Source organism: Dictyostelium discoideum (assembly GCF_000004695.1).
Source record: "Dictyostelium discoideum AX4 chromosome 5 chromosome, whole genome shotgun sequence".
NCBI classification, from domain to species: domain Eukaryota; phylum Evosea; class Eumycetozoa; order Dictyosteliales; family Dictyosteliaceae; genus Dictyostelium; species Dictyostelium discoideum.
In genome coordinates this window covers 4,057,707-4,074,240 of record NC_007091.3, presented here as the reverse complement: position 1 = coordinate 4,074,240, position 16,534 = coordinate 4,057,707, and the positions used below count along the sequence as shown (strand labels likewise).

General features: G+C 20.6%; 7 protein-coding genes across 7 annotated transcripts; 4 read left to right on the top strand and 3 right to left on the bottom strand.

Moving 5' to 3' along the window:
* Positions 1-809: 809 nt before the first annotated feature.
* On the top strand, positions 810-2,656 carry usp12 (peptidase C19 family protein; the record flags this gene model as incomplete). The annotated part of the gene is made up of 5 exons (XM_630643.2): positions 810-902; positions 1,023-1,729; positions 1,839-2,202; positions 2,304-2,447; positions 2,537-2,656. 5 exons carry the CDS (start codon positions 810-812, stop codon positions 2,654-2,656), a joined length of 1,428 nt encoding a protein of 475 aa, XP_635735.2.
* Positions 2,657-2,811: 155 nt separating this feature from the next.
* DDB_G0290425 (hypothetical protein) lies at positions 2,812-4,118 on the bottom strand (the record flags this gene model as incomplete). Its single annotated transcript, XM_630642.1, has 2 exons — positions 2,812-3,962; positions 4,079-4,118. The coding sequence occupies 2 exons, from the start codon at positions 4,116-4,118 to the stop codon at positions 2,812-2,814; spliced, it is 1,191 nt and encodes a 396-aa protein (XP_635734.1).
* Positions 4,119-4,549: 431 nt separating this feature from the next.
* Positions 4,550-6,292, bottom strand: DDB_G0290423 (hypothetical protein; the record flags this gene model as incomplete). Its single annotated transcript, XM_630641.1, has 1 exon — positions 4,550-6,292. The coding sequence occupies one exon, from the start codon at positions 6,290-6,292 to the stop codon at positions 4,550-4,552; it is 1,743 nt and encodes a 580-aa protein (XP_635733.1).
* A 2,257-nt stretch (positions 6,293-8,549) lies between these two features.
* On the top strand, positions 8,550-10,810 carry DDB_G0290421 (hypothetical protein; the record flags this gene model as incomplete). The annotated part of the gene is made up of 3 exons (XM_630640.1): positions 8,550-8,811; positions 8,914-9,170; positions 9,248-10,810. The coding sequence occupies 3 exons, from the start codon at positions 8,550-8,552 to the stop codon at positions 10,808-10,810; spliced, it is 2,082 nt and encodes a 693-aa protein (XP_635732.1).
* Positions 10,811-11,406: 596 nt separating this feature from the next.
* DDB_G0290419 (hypothetical protein) lies at positions 11,407-11,800 on the top strand (the record flags this gene model as incomplete). Its single annotated transcript, XM_630639.1, has 2 exons — positions 11,407-11,697; positions 11,777-11,800. The coding sequence occupies 2 exons, from the start codon at positions 11,407-11,409 to the stop codon at positions 11,798-11,800; spliced, it is 315 nt and encodes a 104-aa protein (XP_635731.1).
* A 136-nt stretch (positions 11,801-11,936) lies between these two features.
* On the top strand, positions 11,937-13,271 carry chid1 (chitinase domain-containing protein 1; the record flags this gene model as incomplete). Its single annotated transcript, XM_630638.1, has 3 exons — positions 11,937-12,472; positions 12,568-12,697; positions 12,780-13,271. 3 exons carry the CDS (start codon positions 11,937-11,939, stop codon positions 13,269-13,271), a joined length of 1,158 nt encoding a protein of 385 aa, XP_635730.1.
* A 176-nt stretch (positions 13,272-13,447) lies between these two features.
* On the bottom strand, positions 13,448-16,080 carry shkE (SH2 domain-containing protein; the record flags this gene model as incomplete). Its single annotated transcript, XM_630637.1, has 5 exons — positions 13,448-13,935; positions 14,070-14,612; positions 14,688-14,929; positions 15,141-15,346; positions 15,427-16,080. 5 exons carry the CDS (start codon positions 16,078-16,080, stop codon positions 13,448-13,450), a joined length of 2,133 nt encoding a protein of 710 aa, XP_635729.1.
* Positions 16,081-16,534: the final 454 nt, after the last annotated feature.

Genomic DNA, 16,534 nt, shown 5'->3' with positions numbered 1-16,534 from the left:
TAGAATATTATAATTATATATATATAAATATTTTTAATGTGTGTAAAAATAAAGTAAACTTACATTATTTAATTTAATACGAGAATTTCTATATAACCCTTTAATTAATTTTGTGTATTTATATTTTTTCTTATTATTTATAAATTCCGTATTTATATGTGATAATTGATCAGTAATAACCTAAAATAAATATAAAATTAATATTTATTAATATTTATTAAAAAATTTTTATTTTGTTTTTTTTTTTTTTTTTTTTTTTTTTTTTTTTTTTTTTTTTTTTTGTAAATGCACTAACCTTTTCTTTAGCTTCATCCCCTTTTTCATATTGACCAATATATATTCTAGTGAGGTCAGTTAACCAATCAATTGAAGCTTCTGTTTTTTTAATATCTATTTCTTCGTCACTATCCTCTATTTCACTGCCATCGCTATCGTCTGAAACTTCCCAATCGTCTGTATCCTTATTGTTATTATTATTTTCCCAATCAGAATACATTTTTTACAATAAAAAAATATAAAAAATTATTATTCTTTTAAAAATATTAGTTTTGTATAAGTTGTTTTTTTTATTGCAATATTTGTTTGTGAGATTATAAAAAAAAAAAAAATTAAATATATAAATAAAAAATAAAAAAAAAAAAAAAAAAAATAAAAATTAAAAAAAAATAAAAAGTAGTTTTTTTTAATTTTTTTTATTTTTTTTTTTTTTATTTTTTTAATATAATTTCACCACTAAACAAAGAAAAATAAAAAAAAATCACAATTAGTTATTATTATATTTATTAATAATAATAATAATAATAATAATAATGGGAAATAATCAAACCAAATCTGATCTGGAGAAATTATATGAAAAGTATCCAGATTTTCCAAAAAATCAAAAATTATTTGGTCTTGAAAATGTATGTAAGATCTTATTATTAATATCTTTTCATTTTATTTTTTTTTTTTTTTTCTCCACTTTCATAAACTATTCAATTCAATAATATTTACAAAGTTTTCAATTAAAATCACAATTATAGTTTGGAAATACATGTTATTGTAATTCAGTTTTACAGGTATTATATTTTTGTGTCCCATTTAGGAATAAAATACTGCAATATTATTGTGAATTAAAAGGATTACCGCCGGTAGTAATAAATAATAGCAATGAAAATAATAATAATAATAATAATAATAATAACAATAGTAATAATGATACCAATAATATAAATAATGATTCAATGAATAGTAATAATAATAATAGTGATAATAATAATAATAATCAAAATAGTAATGATAGTAATAATAGCAATAGTAGTAGTGGTAGTAGTGGTAGTAGTAGCACATCATACTTTAAAAATATGTTTAACTTTTTTGGAATTTCAGGTAGTAGTGTTAATAATAATAATAATACCAATAATAATAATAATAATAATAATAGTTATGGACAATCATCATCTTTTTCATCTTCATACAATAATTCTAGAAATCAAGAGAAAGAAGGAAATTTAATAATAAATTTAGGAGAATTATTTTATACGATTCATCAAAATAAGGAAACTCATGGTTGTTTAAAACCAGAGACATTTGTAGAAAGATTAAAAAAAGAGAATGAATTATTTAGTAGTTTTATGCATCAAGATGCTCACGAATTCTTAAACTTTTTATTAAACTCAATTGCAGAATTTTTACAAAAACAACAAAAAAATAAACAACCTCAACAATCTTCTGAAAAAAAAGAATGCAAGTTATTATTATTATTTTTATAGAAAAAAAAAAAAAAAAAAAAAAATAATAATAATAATAACACTTTTTTTTTTTTTTTTTTTTTATATATTTATATATATTTTTATAGTTAAAACATTAGTACATGAAATTTTTGAAGGTACATTAACAAATGAAACAAAATGTTTAACATGTGAATCAATTACGAATAAGGATGAATCATTTTTAGATTTATCAATTGATATTGAACAAAATAAATCATTGACAAATTGTTTATCAAATTTCAGTTCAATTGAAATTTTATCAAAGAATGATAAATTCTTTTGTGATCAATGTAATTCACTTCAAGAAGCTCAAAAAAGAATGAAAATTAAAAAATTACCAAATACATTAATAATTCATTTAAAGAGATTTAAATATATGGAAAATATTCAACAATATACAAAATTAAATTATAGAGTGGTTTTTCCTTTTGAAATTATTATCCAAAATACTGTAAGATTTTTTATTTTACTTTACTATTTTTTTTTTTTTTAAAAAAAAAAAAAAAAAAAAAAAAAGAATTACTAATTATTATTATTATTATTATTTTATAGACTTCAAATATTGATGAACCAGATAAGAAATTCAATTTATTTGCCGTTGTAATTCATGTTGGAAGTGGTCCAAATCATGGTCATTATTATAGTTTAATTAAATGTCATGGAGTTTGGTTTGTTTTTGATGATCATCATATTGATGTATGTATCTTTTTTTTTATTTTATTTTTTCAAACCTATTTAATATATATAATTTATCTAATCATTTTAATCATCATAAATAAATATAGATTAGGGAAGAATCAGATATATATGATTGTTTTGGTTCCTCAAATGAATTTAATAATGATTGTAGTTATTTGCTATTCTACCAATGTGAAGATAGTAGTAGTAATAATAAACAAAAATAAATATCTATAAAGAAGGAATAGAATTCTAAACAAAAAAAAAAAAAAAAAAAAAAAAAAAAAAAAAAAAATGTACATCAATGTAAAAAAAAAAAATAACCAAATAATTAAATAAATTTAAAAAAAAATGAAAAATTAATTACATTTAATTATGTATGTTAATTAATTAATTTTTTGGGATTAAAATGAAACTTTTTCTTTCCTTCAAAACCAGCTCTTTGTCTGCTAGCATGAGAATTACCACCACCACCACCACTCTTATTATTATTATTATTAGTTTTCTTCTTTTTAATACCCATTCTTCTTTCTTTTTTCTCTTCAATTTTAGCTTTAATATTTGCTTCACGTTTAGCAATACGAACTTTTAATTTTTCATCTTTTTCTTTCTTTCTTTGTACCCATTCACGAGCACTTTTTAATTTTGTTTTTTCAACTTTTTTAATTGATTTTCTTAAGAGTGCAGGATCATCTTTTACTTTAATACCTTGAACTTTATCGAAAGCGGTTGACCAACGAATTGTATCGGCCAATTCTTTATTGGTACCGTTTCTCTTTGAATTTGCTAAAATTCTTTCCTTCTCTTCAGCTTTCTCCAATAGTTCTTTTTTACTAGTTTTACGACCTTTATTCATTAAATAAGTTGGCATAGCTTTACCACTACTAAAATCGAATGTACTAAATTGTAAATCCTCTTCTTGTTTTTTTCTTTTCTCTTTATTTAAATTTTTATTATTAATTAAATCCATCTCTGATCCTGATTCTGAAATTTCGTCACCATAATCATCATAATCACCATTTAAACTACCATTATTATTACTACTATTATTATCCTCACTATCTGAAATATCTGATTCTTCTTCTTCTTCTTCTTCTACTTCTTCTCCTTCAGATTCCTCCTCTTCTTTTATTTTTTTATTTTTTATAATTTCTTTTTTATTATCATTTTTATTTTTATCTGTATTATTATTATTATTATTACTATTGTTACTATCATTAATATTACTATTTTTACCCTGTCTCTTTAATTTCATTTCAGCCAATTGTTGTTGAAGTAATTTCTTTAATTCTTCTTTATTTTGTTCAACTGGTGACTTTTGTGGTGGTTGTGAAGTTGTTGCAGTGGTAGATGTGGTGGTAGTAGTAGTAGTGGTGGTGGTTTTATTTTCATTTGAATTTGTTAACTCTGAAAATGATATACTTGAAGATGATGAAGATCTTCTTGGTGGTGGTGCTACTGAATTAACTCTATTTGAAAATGATGCTGACTCTGATGTAGGATCTTTAATAATATTAAACATAGAACTCATCCCTATTTTTGAAAAAGAAAATAAAAAATAAAAAAAATAAAAAAAAAAGTATATATTAGTTTCTTTTTTATTATTATTATTTTGAAAATAAAAAAAAAAAAATAAAAAAAAAACATACAATTTGATGTTTCTTTTAATCTACTCTTTAAATCACTCATTTTTATCTTTTATTCTGAACCTTTAGGTTTTGTTGGATATTGATAATTTTTATTTTTTTTTTTTTTTGTGATTGGGAGAATTTGAAAAAAAAAAAAAAAAAAAGAGTGTTTCGTTTATTTGTGAAAAAAAAAAAATAAAAAAATTAAAAAAAAATAAAATAAAATTAAAATAAAAAAAAATAAAAAAAAAAAAAACATTAAACGAATGTTTTGGCCCAACCCCTAAATTTATTTTTAAATGCATATTGAAAAAAAAAAAAAGAATTCCTTTTTTTTTTTTTTTATTTATTTATTTATTTATTTATTTATTTATTTATTTATTTATTTATTTATTTGTTCTATTTTAATTATTTTTAAATGTGATTGAAAAAAAAAGAATTTCTTTTTTTATTTTTTTATTATTTTTTTTTTTAATTTAAATCACATTTATTTTAAAAATGTGATTGACTAATTATACCACTTTTATTAGATTGTTGTTTTTTTGAATAAAATATTTGAGATAATGTAAATACTACAAGACTAATAATTGTAATGATTGCAGTGAATCTAAATAAAAAGAAAGCAGATTTATGTTGATAAAGGAATCCACCAACAATTGAACCAATACCAGGACCTAGACCACAATAGATACCACTGAAAATACCTTGATAGAAAGCTTCATAACCTTTTGGTGCCATTTTTGATGAATGTTCAACACCGGCACCCCAAAGTGTAGCAAAAGAAATACCATGTAATACTTCAATTGGTAAGACGAACCATGGTGAAATTGAATCAATTACAAAGATATTATATAGACATAATCTAATAATATAAGCTGAATGACCAATTATAATCATTTTAGTAACACCAACTTTTTCTAATAATTGTTTACCAAAGAAAAAGAATGGTAATTCCATTACCACTGTGAATGGTAAAGTTGAACCTAATAAAAAGTTTGAAGCATTCTTTTGATCTTTAAGGAAAAGGAATAAAAAGTTTCCAATAATATTTGATGTCATACCACAAATTACCATAACAAAAAAAAATATCATCACTTGTGGATTCTTTATAATATTTATCATTACTTGTCCATTTGTTAATTTCTCTTCAATATTATCCAAATCTATTGGAATTTCTTCAACATCACAATCACCACCAATCGTAATTGATTCTTTATTATTTTTTATAAAATCAGCACCATCTTTTAATAAAACTACATTATCATTATTATTGATTTCATTATTTTGTGATGATGATGATGATAATATTGCTTCACCAAAATCTTGAGAAGAATTATTATTTGAAGAAAATACTAAACTACCAATTTCTTCCATTTCCATATCTTGTTCTAATTGATCATCTCTTTCATTATCAATTAAATTTTCATTTGATTGTACTATATCATTTGATGAAATTATATTTGAATTACTTTTTGATTTAACCATCATCTTTTCTTTTAATGATAGTTTTTCATTATTATTATTATTATTATTATTATTATTATTATTATTATTATTATCACCTGGAGTAATTATATCAATTTCAATTTCACCTGAACTACCAATTGTTTTTTCATTTATTAATTTTTTAAATGAATTTAAACTATTGGTTAATTTTAATTTTGAACCATATTTGGTTTGATTGAAAATATAGAAAACTAAGAAAACTATAATCCAGAAAGCATAGATTACTGGTAAAAAATTCATACTATAATGATTAATTATTATACCAGTAAAGAATGCAATTAAACCATAGCTAACTGCACCAAATAATCTTTGTTGACCATAGAGTTTAGAATCTTCACCCAATTCTTTCAATACTAATGAATCGATAATTGGACAAATTGGTGGTGATACAAAACTAAATAATCCAATTAAAATAAATATTGCGATTATATTATTACCAGCTGGAATCAATAATAAAAATAAAATCATTGATAATACTGAATTAATAATTATAATCTTTTTTTGAATTCCAAAACGATCCGATATATTTGTCCAAAATGGTGACGATAAAAATGAAAGAAATGGAAGTAAACATGTTATTATACCAATAATTGACGGTTTCAATTCTTTACTATTTAAATAAATTGTAATAAATGGATAGAATGTTGATAATGATGAAAATAAGAAAAAATATAATAATTTAATATTTGTATGTTTTTTAAAACTATTTAAAATTGATTCTCCACCCATTTATTATTATTATTATTGTTTTTTATTTTTTTTATTTAAGAATTTTTATTTAAGATTTGAGTTTTTTGGTTTAAGATTTTTTTTTTTTTTTTTTTTTTTTTATTCCCGATTATTTTATTTTATTATTTATTTTTTTTTTTTTTTTTTATTATTTATTTTATTTTATTTTATTTTATTTTATTTTAATATTAATATTTTATAAAAAAAAAAAAAAAAGTAGGGGAAATAAAATAAAGAAAAAAATTATTTTATTATTAAAATATTATTTTTATTTTTATTTTTTATTTTAAATAATTAATTTTATAAATAGTTAAAAATATTTTATTTTTTAAACAAATTTCTTGTTTAAACTTTTTTTTTTTTTTAAAAAATAATTTTTTTTTTCTTTTTATATATAATATAAAATCTACTATCTCTTTAGACTATTTTTACTTTGTTATAATAATAAATAAAATAGAGAATATTTATCGGAGATGATTGTATGACAAATTAAAAAAAAAAAAAAAAAAAAAAAAGTTTTGTTTTTCTTTTGTTTTCAAAAAATACGGATATGTTGTCTGGGAAAAAGTCATCAAAAATGATATTTTTATTTTTAATTTTTTTTTTTTTTTTTTTTTTTTGTATTTTGAAACGACCATACTTAAGAAAAAAAGAATGCTAAACAAAACCAAAAATTAAAAAAAAATTATTAAAAGAATGATTGTCATGTTCTCCAAAACACTTCCTATTAGTTCTTAATTAATTTGGTTTCCAAAATTAGAATGGATATTTATAGCCAGCCGGTGGGAATTTTATTCATAAAAAATTATTTTTTAAAAATATATGTGTGTGTGTGCGTGTGCGTGAAAGGTGAAAATAAAATAAAATAAAAATATAAAATAATATAAAATAAACAAAATAAAATAAAATAAAATAAAATAAAATGGGTATTGTTGTGTATGCATATTATTATTTTATTTTATTTTTAAAACACTATCTAAAAACATATAAAAACAATATAAAATTATATTTGCTTAGTTATTAATATCAATCTTATTGGTGGTGTTTTGTTTGTATTGTAGTGTTTTTTTTCCTTTTTTGGTAAATAAATATGGGCGGCACTACCACTTCACCACCACGTGTGAAAAAAAAACATATTTTTTTTTTTTTTTTTAATTAAAAATCTTTGTTAATAATATTTACCAGAAATCAATATTTAAAATGGGGTTATTTTTACAACTATAAAAATAAGATGGTGTGGGTAGGGGTGTGAGATATGGGTTTTTTTTAGATATTTCAGAAAAAAATATTTGTATTATTGTAATATTATAAGATAAATCTTAATTCTTATAAATGACAAAAATTTATTATTAAAAAAAAAAGCATTTTAAAGTAGTGGGAAGTATGTGGTTAATAATTAAGGATATTATTTTATTTTATTTTTTTAGAAGGGAAAAATAATTAAAAAAAACAAAAGAGAGAATAAATAATAAAAAAAAAGAAGTTCTAATTAGAAAACAAATTGAAAAATATTATTGTTGTTGTTATTACTATTATTGTTTTTTTTTTTTTTAATAATTTGGAAAAAATAATTTAAAAAATTAAATAAAAAAAGTATTATAAAGATGAAAAATAAGATGTTTATATTATTTTTTTTTTTTCCTTCATTGTCTTAAAAATCCATAGATTTTATAATTTTGTAAAGAGTTATTGTTTATTTGAAAAAAAACTACTTTGGGGGATATGGAGTGGTAAATTTTTTACAAATTTATAAATAGCAAATTATTTGGTTTAAAACAAATTTGTCAAGTTTGATAGTTGCTGATAATGTAGTCAAAGAAATCAATTTTTTTTTTTATTTAATTATTTTTTTTTTTTTTGTAAGAAACCATTACATTTTATAAATGTTTATTTTTAGTTTTTTTTTAAAAGTTTCAAAGAAAAGAATGAGATTACAATTTTAAATGATTTAATAAAATAAAAAATAAGAAATCTGAAAATGAAACCTAGAATTGTTTAATTTTTTTTTTTGTTTTTTTATTTTTTATTTTTATATCTTTATTTTTTTTCTTATCTGAAAATGGAATTAATAAAACATGTTTATTATTTTTTTTTTTTCAAAAATCTAATTTAGTAATTTATGAAAGTAAAAAAAAATAAAAAAAAAAAAATGAAAAAAGTGATCGTTTTTTTTTTTTTCTACTTTTTTTTTAATTTTTTTTTATATTTTTATTTTTTATTTTTTTTATTTTTCGTTCGTTTTTTGAAACTATTAATAATGACAGCAACATTAAACAACTCAATATTAGCTGAACTTTATGGTGATATCACTACAGCCACCACATTCAATCTTTCAAATAAAGGTTATGAAAATATTGAGGATTTAAGTAGTTGTATAGATTTGAAAAAGATAGATCTTTCAAAAAATGAATTAACATCAATAGTTGGTTTAAAAGATAATTTATCATTAGAATGGATAAATTTATCAGGTAATAAATTAGAAAGAATGAATGATTTAAAATTATTATCAAAATTAAAAGGTAAAATATGAGTAGTAAATAATTTTATTTATAATTATTATAAATGCTAATAGGGAATAATATATTAATATATTTATTTATTTATAATAATAATTTTATTAGTTTTAAATATTTCGCATAATAAATTAAAAAGAATTGAAGGTTTAATGAAATTGGGGGATTTAAAAGCATTAGTTTTAAATAATAATGAAATTACAAAAATTGAAAATATGGAATATGTGCCACATTTAAATACATTAGTTTTATCAAAGAATCAACTTGAAGATATATCAGGTTTAAGATTTTTAAAAGAATTAACAAAACTATCACTAACAAATAATAATATTAAGCATATTCCTGATATTAGTCAAAATGTTTTAGTATGTATTTAATTTTATTTTTTATTATTTTTTATTTTTATTTTTACCAAGTTCTAAAATATTAATTAAATTATTAGTTAAAAGAAATTAAATTATCACATAATAAAATATTTTCAATCGATCCAAAATTTTCAAATCTACATAATTTATTCATTTTGGATTTATCAAATAATTTATTAAAAACCTATAGTGATATTCAAGTATTAAGTAGTTTAAAGAATTTGAAAACATTAAGTCTAATTGGTAATCCAATAGCAGCTTTAGAGGATTATAAAGAAAAGATTAGAGAAATGTTTCCAAATTTAGATAATTTAGATGGTAAACCATTTTCAGAAAAATCTGTAAAAAGATTAACTAAAAAGAAAGAAAACTCTGAAAAAAGAGAAATGATCGAAAAAGATAAAGAAAGAAAATTAATTAGAAAAGAAAATGAAGAAAAAGGTATTCCAAATAAACCAAGAAAAACATTTAATAAAATTGATAATAATTTAGAATCATCAGAAAGAAAAAAAAGAACAGATAGACCAGATAGACCAGAAAGAACAGATAGACCAGAAAGAAAAGAGAGAACAGATAGACCAGAGAGAACAGATAGAATAGAAAGAATAGAGAGAAAACAACCATTTGAAAGAAAAGAGAGATCAGATAAACCAGAGAGAGCAGATAGACCAGAAAGATCAAATGAAAGAAAACAATTTAATAAAGAAATTTCAGAAAGAAATGAAAGACCAAAAACTTTTGATAAAAAGAATCAAAATAGAAATCAGGATATTATAGATAAATCAAATAAAAGAAAATATGAAAATTATCAAGATGAAGACAATGAAAATCAAGCTGACAATGAAGATAGACCAGAAGAAGTATCAACTTCAAAACCAAAAGATTTTAGAGATTCAATTAAAACTAAAAATTCAAAAGTAAAAGGAGGCGATAAAAGACAAAGAACCGCCACCACTACTTCTACTATCATACCTACTTCAACTTTCAATAATTCAACTGTATCAAAACAAGCAGAAACACCAAAGAAAGGTTTTTCACTTATGGACCATTATAAAAAAGAAGCTGAAAATGATTTCTCTGATGATGATATGAAAATTGTTGGTGAAAATCCAATTTCTTTATCTGAATTACTTGACTCAAATAAAAATAAAGATAATAATAATGAAAAGAAAACAAATAACAAAGATAAAAAAGATAATAACAACAATAAAAATAAAAATAATAATGAAAATAATAATAAATCAATCAACAAAAAAGAAAATCAAGAAAAATCAAAAACACCAACACCAAAATCAAAAGAACCACAAACAAAAGAGGAAGTAAAGAAAACACCAAATAAAAAATCAACACCAACATCCAAAGAATCAACAACAACAACAACTGTACCACAAAAACAACAAACAAAAGTTCAAAAAAGTGAAACTGATGATATTTTCGCATTTGATAATGATGACAATGATGATAATCAAGTTAGTAAATCAGTTCAAAGAAAGCCAGATTATATTGTAAGACCCGGTTTAACAAATAAACAATTAATGAGTAATTTGAATTTCACTGTCAGTGAAGTTAAATCTGAAAAATCAAAAGCTTTTGATATAAAGAAATTACAGAATCCAGAATCTGCCTTTTCTTGGGATTAAAAATAAAAAAAAAAAAAAAAAAAACTAAACTAAGCTAAAATAAAATAAAATAAAATAAAAATAAAATAAAATAAAAATAAATTTATTTATTTACCCAATTTTTTAAAATTAAATAATATTTTGATTATTTTATAATTTATTTACAATAGGAGAAAAAGAAAATTAAAAATATTAAAATATTTGTTACTACCACTTATTTTCTTTTTTCAAAACCCCACAACTAATTAAGACAATTATTGGGTTTTTTTTTTTTTTTTTTTTATTTTTTTTTTGAAAAAGTACAAATTAATTTAAATAATTAATATACTTATATTGATTAATAGTAGACTAATTAATTTATTTTGTTTTTCTATTTTCCTTTTAAATTTTTAAGTGTAATTTTAAATACTATTGCGATATGATTTTAATTAAAAAAAGAGATAAATACCTAATCTTTTTTTTTAAAATGTCCAAAAAGTATACGTATTTTAGTTTTTAATTTATTCTTTTAAATTAATTAATTCTTTACAAAAAATAGAAAAAAAAAAGTTCTATAAATAATTATTTTATTTTTAAATAAACATTATAAATTAATTTAAATAAAAAACAAAAAAAAAATGAAATTTTTAGTTTGCTTATTACTTATTGCTGCAGTTTTAATTAATTCTGCTATGGGTTCATTCAGTATTTTAGCATTGAAACATCAATGTAAAAGTTATTGTGCTAATGCAGAAAACTATGCACAAGATTTATTAACAGAAGCTGTTGGTGCTGAAAATATTCAATTAATTCAAAACCATGCAGAAAATGATTTCAAAAATTCATTCCCACAACATTATGAAAAAATTGTTGAAATGAAAGAATATTTAGAATCATGTGAACATGCTTGTGATTCATTGATCCAAGAGGTACCTATTTTTAATATAAAAAAAAAAAAAAAATCTTTTAACCAAAAACTAATTTTTATAATTTTTATAATTCTTTTAGGAAATCTTTAATTACTTTCAATAAATAAAAAAAATAAAAATAAATATAAACAAATTTTAAAAAAATTAAAAAATAGTTTTTTTTTTTTTTTTTTTTTTTTTTTTTTTTTTTTTTTGATTAAATTTTTATTTTTTATAAAATCAAAAAAACAATTACCACAATGAAAAAACAATTAATTCTTTGTTTATTTTTATTATCATTATTAATGATATCAACATTTGTAACAAATGCTGATGATAATGATAATGAAATTTATGAGGAAGAAGAAGATTTTACAACCAATAGAGATGTTAAACAAAGAGGATTAGTTAGAGAGAATGTTTCAGCAAAACAAATTATAAATAATTATAATAAATATTTCAAAAATGTAGATATTAAAAATTTTGAACAAGGTAATACATTGGTTTATATAACACCGTGGAATGGTAAAGGATATGATGTTGCTACTAAATGGGCTAAAAAATTCACACATATTTCACCAGTTTGGCATCAAGTTAAATTTGAAAATAATAAAGTAATGATTGAAGGTGATCATAATATTGACAAGAAATGGATGGAAAAAGTTAAAGAAAACTCTGATCAAAAATCAAAAATACTTCCAAGATTTTCATTTGAAGGTCAACAATGGGGTTCAAAAGAATCATTTCAAAAATATATTGATCCAAAACTTATTGACTCATTAGTTTCAACTGTAAAGTAAGTTTATAATTTAATATTTATTAATTAATTCACTTTTATTATTATTCTTTTTTTTTTTATTAATAAAAAAAAAAAAAAAAAAAAAAAAAAAGAAAAAATAATTATGATGGATTAGTGATTGAAGGTATAGTTCATATAAATAAACAATTAAGAGATCCATTTTTAATTTCACTCTCTGAAAAATTACATTCAATTGGAAAAGAAATAATTTTAGTTATTTATGTAAGCGTAGAATAAAAAAAAAAAAAAAAAAAAAAAAAAAAAAAAAAAACCTTATTAATAATAAATATTTTATTATTATTAGCCATTCAGACAAAAAGGACAAGAAACTGGATTTGGAGCAAAAGATTTTGAATTATTATCAAATCATATTGATGGAGTTTCATTAATGACATATGATTTTGGACCAAGTGGAGGTATGAATGCACCAAAAGTTTGGGTTGAAGATAATTTAAAATTTTTATTACCAAATGGAGAAAATAAAAATTCTAAAAAGATTTTCATGGGTATTCCATTCTATGGATATAAAATTGGTGAAAATGACCAATCAGATGCAATAGTTGGTTCAGAATTCATTTCAGTTTTAAAACAAAATAAATCAAAGAAATTAAAATTTGATCAAAATACTCATGAACATATTTTTACATATAAAAATAAAAAGAATCAACAAGTTTCAATGACATATCCATCATTATTATTTATTGAAGATCGTATTCAATTAGCAAATAAATATAAAGTTTCCATTTCAATTTGGGAAATTGGTCAAGGTTTAGATTATTTTATGGATTTATTATAAAAAATAATAATAAAAATAAAAAAAATAAAAAACATATATTTTAAAAAAATGTTAATATATTATCAATTTTTATTATTACTTTTTTTTTTTTTTTATCTTTTTTTTTTTTTTTTATCTTCCTTTTTTTTCTTTTTAAAAAAAAAAATTATTTATAAAATATATATATATGTTTGATTTTAATCAGTTAAATAAGGTACTTTAATTTCAGTGATTGGACATGGAATTGATAGATTACCAATTCTATGTAATTCTTCAACCATTTGAGTGATGGAACCAAAAACCAATTCATTACCGTCGAGTGGCACAGTAAATTTATAACCCATTGGAAATTGTTTAATTTCATTTATTTGAACATCTTCACGAGAAACACGTTTATGAGTTGGTTTTGAACCTTTTGTTTTTGAAATCGTAAATGGTGTTTTGATTGGATCATTTGCTGATAATCTAAGTAAGAAAGTATTTTCTGGTCTACCTCTTAATCTTTTCTCTGAAATATCTCTACTAATATCGAAATGGAACCATCTCTTTTTTAAAAGTTCAATCATTTCATATAAAATTGCTGGTCCATACTTTGAATTAAAAAAGTTACCAAACCATTTATTCATTAGGTCAAATCTTTCCATTGTAACTACACCTCCAATTTCTTCTTCATATGATTGTGATACTAAAATTTGAAAAAAATATATATATATGTTAATAAAAGAATTTAAAATAATTGGTTTTGGTTTTGGTTTTGGTTTTGGTTTTGATTTTTTTTTTTTTTTTTTTTTTTTTTTTTTTTTTTTTTCTAAAACATACCAAATAATTGAGCTAATGGTGATAGAACTTGAGTTGGTAGATTAACAACACTTGATAATTTATAAACAAATTCATTCCAAGGTACAGATTCTGATTCAGGTTTAATGAAATTATATTTCCAAAACATAGCAGCATCTAAACCAGAGATGGCAGTATCAGTTAATACTTCATTCATTCTTTGAGTGACTTCATTGAAAGATGGTCTCTTATTTGGATCATGATCCCAACATTTTTGTATTAAAGTTTTTAAAGATTTTGGGAAACTATCTGGTATTGGTGGTCTTAATTTTTTATTACAAATTGCGTCATAGAATGGATCGATCTCTGAATACTCTGGGAATAATTCTTCACATGTTGCCATTTCATAAAGAATTAAACCAAAACTATATACATCTGCTTTTTCATTGAATTCATGTTTCATCATTACTTCTGGTGCCATATAAAGTGCTGTACCTTTTGGTCCTTTTTGATCTGATAATGTTGTACCTGTTTTAATAACTTGACTAAATCCAAAATCTCCAATTTTAACTGTTTTATCTTTACCTAATAATAAAAGGTGTCAAAATAAAATCAAATGAAAATAATAATTTTTTTTTTTTTTTTTTTTTAAACACTTACTAATCATTAAATTTGCTAATTTTAAATCTCTATGTATAATATTACAAATACCATGTAGCCAATTAATACCTAATGCAGCATCAAGACACATTTTCATTCTTTCATATAATGGTGGTGGTTCAACCTCTGATGAATGAATTAACTTTTCTAAATCAGTTTGCATTAATTCTGATACAATCATAACTTTACCTGGTTTGGTACACGCACCTAAACATAAAACTACATTTGGATGAAAAATTTGCCTATTATTATTTTTATTTATTAATATAGTTAGTATATAATAATAATAATAATAATAATAATAATAATAATAATAATAATAATAATAATAATAATAATAATAATAATAATAATAATAATAATAATAATAATAATAATAATAATGATATGTAGGAAATGTGAGGTTATTGATTTATTGATTGAGTGATTAAATAATAATAATTAATTACATACTTCATAATTTCAACTTCATTTTTAAAAGATTTTAATTCAGATTCACTTAAAGTTTGTTTCTTTGGTACTTTTACAGCAACCTTTTTACCTCTACAAGTTGCTTTATAAACTTTACCATATGCACCACCACCTAATAAATCTGTTTTAACATCAAATTTAATCTCTTCTGGTGGAATTTCTGGTGGACCTGAATGACGTGATGAACTCTAAAAAATAAATATTGATTTTATATTAATATATTATTTTTTCTTTTATTTTTTTTTTATAACACAATAAATAACATTACTCTTTTTTTCTCGCCCATATTAGCGATTGCTTGTTGAATTGATGCTTGTGATTGTTGTTGTTTTTGAATTTGCTCTTCTGTAAGATGTTGTTGTTGTTGTTCTGGTTGCTGTTGTTGTTGTTGCACTTGTTGTTGTTGTTGTACTTGTTGTTGTTGTACTTGTTGTTCTGGTTGTTGTTGTGGTGTGTTATTGTGATGATCAGGTAAGATAATTTCAGCAGTTTTTTTATTATCATTGTTATCTAATATAACTGTGGGTGCTAAACTATTATTATTATTATTGTTGTTGTTATTATTATTATTATTATTATTATTATTATTATTATTATTATTATTTACTGTGTTTTGATTATCAAGTGATATAAATACAGGTGATGTGCTATTATTATTATTAGAATCAGATACATCTAAATTATTAAAAAGATGTTCAATTGATTTCATTTTCTCTTCAATTGAACCAATTACTTTATAGTTATTTTCAATTGAAAGTTGTTGTTGTTCACTAATTTTTCCATTATTATTTAAAAGTTGTTGTTGTTCTTTATCACTTAATGCATTTAAAATTTGTTTTAATTGACCATAGTATTGAATTAATGATTCTTTATCATTTGGTAATGATGAATTTATGTATTGCTTTATTAAATTAATATCCATTCCTTCTTAACCTTATTTTTATTTCTTTTTTTTTTTTTTCTAAAATTATTTTTTATTTTTTAAATGATGTGAAGATATCTGTTTCAATAAAACTAATAGAGAGAGAGACACACAGAATATATTAAAAAAAAAAAAAAAAAAAAAGTGAAAAACAATAATTAAAAAAGGTGTGAACGAGGAAAACAATTGGTGGAGGTTTTTATTTTTATTTTTATTTTTAATATTTATTTATTTTTATTTATTTTTTTTATTTATTTTTTATTTATTTATTTACTATATTTATTATTTATTTTTTTTTATGGACGCAATAAAAGGAAAAGAAAAAAATAGAAAAAATAAAAAAAATAAAAAAAATAAAATGTAAAAAAAAAAAATAAAAAAAAAAAACTGAAAATAAAAAAATAAAAAAAAAATAAAAAAAAAATAAAAAAAAAAAAATGAAAAAAATAAATTA